Raw genomic sequence first — 3,236 nt, 5'->3', positions numbered from 1 at the left:
GCTACTTGGGAGGCTGAGACAGGAGACTCGCTTGAGCCCAGGAGTTGGAGGTTGCTGTGAGCATGATGCCATGCCACTCTACCCAGGGGGATAGCTTGAGGCTCCGTCTCAAAAAAAAAAAGGTCATCAGTTGAGAGAGTTTGGGGGTTGGGTTTGTGTTAGTGAAAGGGTGGGTATATTATCAATAGTAGCTGCACCAGGGAAGACTTGATAGGTCACATTTGGGCTTCTTTTTGTTGTTGCTGTTGTTTTGCTCCCATTAAAATTTATGACAAAGAAGAATCTGAAAATTATTCAGTTATTTTAAGTTCCTATTGATCTCCACGATGCTTAGCTATTATTATTTTTTACATTTGAATTCTTTGCACAAGGAAGAAAGAACTGAGAAACTGTAAGTTTAAACACATTCATAGAGAAAAGGATATTTGGGGGTCAAAATTAAAACTGGAGCAAGCCCCTAAACAAGTTCTTGCCTATATAGAACCTAGAGCCCTCCTCCCCCCAAACCCAAGAGGTTGTTTTGTTTTGTTTTTTAACTTAAAAATTCATTTGGTCAAGGTGCAGTGGCTCACGCCTATAATTGTAACACTCTGGGAGGCTGAAGTGGGAAGATCATTTTAGCTGAGGGATTCAAGACCGGCTTGAACAAGAATGAGACTCCCCTCACCTCACACACATACACCAAAAAAAAAAAAAAAAGCAAAATAGAGAAAAAGGTAGGCAGGCATGGTGGCACATGCCTGCAGTCCCAGCTACTCCAGGGGCTGAGGTAGGAGGGCTGCTTACGCACAGGAGTTTCAGGTTTCAGTGAGCTATGATGATGCCACTGCACTCTAGCCAGGACAACAGAGCAAGACTCTTTCTCTTAAAAAAAAAATAATAATTTATTTGTTAATTCACTCCTTCATGTCTATATGTATGTATGTATTTACTTATGATATTACCTTGATTAGAGCATGTATTCTATGTACAAAACACCATAGTTCAGTTTCTAAAAAACTCGTTGTCAAAGCTATTTGCTTAAACTTAATTTTGTCAGACCCAGTGGCTCACGCCTGTAATCTTAGCACTCTGGGAGGCCAAGGCAGGGGATTACTTGAGCTCAGGAGTTTGAGACCAGCCTGAGCAAGAGCAAGACCCCATTTCAAAAAAATTGTCAGGGCAGGCAACCTGTAGTCTCAATTACTTGGGAGGCTGAGCCAAGAGTATTACTTAAGCCCAATAGTTTGAGGTTGCTGTGAGCTGTGATGCCATGGCACTCTACCCAGGGTGACAAAATGAGACTATCTCAAAAAAAAAAAAAAATGAAACAACAACAACAAAACTTAGTTCTATATTTAATTTTGAATAGATGTGTATTTAAATTCATAAATACAAAAAGACAAACTTAGAAACAAAATGGAGAAATTTGGTCTTTGGTCATTTGTTAAATGAATCACCTGTGTATTTCACTGGTTTGTTGTAACCATGTAACAACTAGTACCTTTGGTTGTTTCCAGGAATGAACAAATCTGAAAAGCCTCAACATTTTGTCTTTCTGAACAGGTATTTCAAGTTTTAGAGAAGAGTGATCTAGGCTGTGGGGCAGGAGGTGGCCACAACAATGCAGATGTGTTCCATCTAGCTGGACTCACCTTCCTCACAAACGCAAATGCAGATGACTCCCAAGGAAATGGTAAAATGCTTGGCATTTTTATAACTGAAATGTGCATTGATCATTTGCCTCCTAGACCTGATTTTTGTCCCTCTTCCAGAATATTCTCTTTGCTGATTTTAGAATGCCATGACTATGTAACCCTCATATAATTTTTCATTGGTCTTCAGTATAAAATACAGATTCTTTAGTGTTGTCCTGAAAGCCTTCCCTAACCTTCTCCTCCAGCTATCCGTAGCTGTATCCAGCTATCTCTTACCCTGCTGTGCCTTCCCTTTTGTTTAAGCTATACAGAACCAGTGTAGTTCTTGAGTGGCACTGTGCTATTTTATACCTTTGGGCCTTTACTCATTGGCACTGCTTTTTTCTTTATTAGGCTGGAGAAGCTATCATGGTAATCATCTCCTCTATGAGACGTCTTCCACATGCAGAATTAATCATTCCTCCCTCCTTTAACAGGGGGGATGTTGTAGGGACTAGATCTATTCACAAGTAATATGACAGCAGTATGCCACTGCACAGTCTTAGACTTAGTTGTATGTCTGTCTTACCTGTTGTACTGTGAGCTCATTAAGGGCAGGAATCATATCTTAATTACCTTTTTATGGTTTCAAGATTGTTTATAATTTTGCATGATATTATAGTATTGATATTTACATTTATGATCATGTAGCACAAAGAGCAAATAATGAAAATAGCATGCCCAACAAAAAAATTATGCTAAATGCTTGAGTATTTCTCTATAGTCAATGGATCAAAAAAGTTACAGGGTTCAAAACTAAATTCAGATAAAAGCAAGTTAAACTACATAACACTAGATCATGAGCTCAGCTAAGATAAAACAAGTCAAATTAGATATGTGGTGCCTAATTCCTAATTTGAAGCAGCCCTCAATAATTATTGAATGAGTGACTCATGAATATTTTAAATTTCATGGAAGTGTTCTTGAGATTTTAGCCCCCTTTTTTCTTCTTACTGCTCTCTCTCTTTTTTAACAGATGAAACTTGTAAAGAAATTCTCAGGCCAAGAAGAATGCTGCAAAAGAAAATAGAGGAAGCAGGTATTTTAAGATTCATGTGATTATAAAAAGGGTATGGTGACATCACTTAAAAGCTGGAGAAAACTCAACATTATATAATTTCAAATAGAACAGGTGAAAAGAAAGATATATGGAGGTCTAGCTCGCCTCTCTCAGAAAAGTTAATTCAAATAAAGCTAATAGTTTATTTGCTATAGCGTTAATCTGAAGATAAATGGGTGTTTATTATTTCTATCTCTAAAACCTATGGTAGGCTGAGGCAGAAGGATTGCTTGGGGCCAGGAGTTGAAGATCAGCCTGGGCAACATAGAGAGACCTTCTCTACCAGAAAAAAAAAAGAAAGAAAGTTAAAATATTAGCTTTTATTTGTAGTAAATATTTTCTTTCAACATACTTCATCTAACCATTAAAATCATTATTCTGACAAAATTAATCACTTAAGTAACTTTGGTGTACAATAGACCTATCAAGGTTTATCACTTCCATTTCAAATATTTAACAGTTAATAGCATTTTGGATTATTCTTTAGAAAATACATCTAA

At 37.2% G+C, this 3,236-nt stretch overlaps 2 protein-coding genes across 9 annotated transcripts in view; both read left to right on the top strand.

The window, feature by feature from the left end:
- The window catches only part of C5 (complement C5), a 144,045-nt gene that overhangs the window by 33,016 nt on the left and 107,793 nt on the right, over positions 1–3,236 (top strand). The gene's annotated exons all lie outside the window — the stretch shown is intronic.
- LOC105886549 (complement C5-like) overlaps positions 1,441–3,236 on the top strand; it is a 9,729-nt gene continuing 7,933 nt past the window's right edge. For all 8 annotated transcript variants that reach the window (XR_002772171.1, XR_002772170.1, XM_023510583.1 and 5 more), the window contains exons 1-2: positions 1,441–1,675; positions 2,653–2,715. Coding sequence is in view for 6 of the 8 variants with exons in the window: in XM_023510583.1 (XP_023366351.1) it covers positions 2,688–2,715 (28 nt within the window). In the remaining 2 variants the exon portion in view is untranslated. The remainder of the gene's footprint in view (positions 1,676–2,652; positions 2,716–3,236) is intronic.

Source organism: Otolemur garnettii, unplaced genomic scaffold, assembly GCF_000181295.1.
Source record: "Otolemur garnettii isolate 467f Iridium unplaced genomic scaffold, OtoGar3 scaffold00014, whole genome shotgun sequence".
NCBI lineage: Eukaryota > Metazoa > Chordata > Mammalia > Primates > Galagidae > Otolemur > Otolemur garnettii.
Note: the sequence above shows the minus strand (reverse complement) of the source record. Positions and strands in the feature narration are given on the sequence as shown.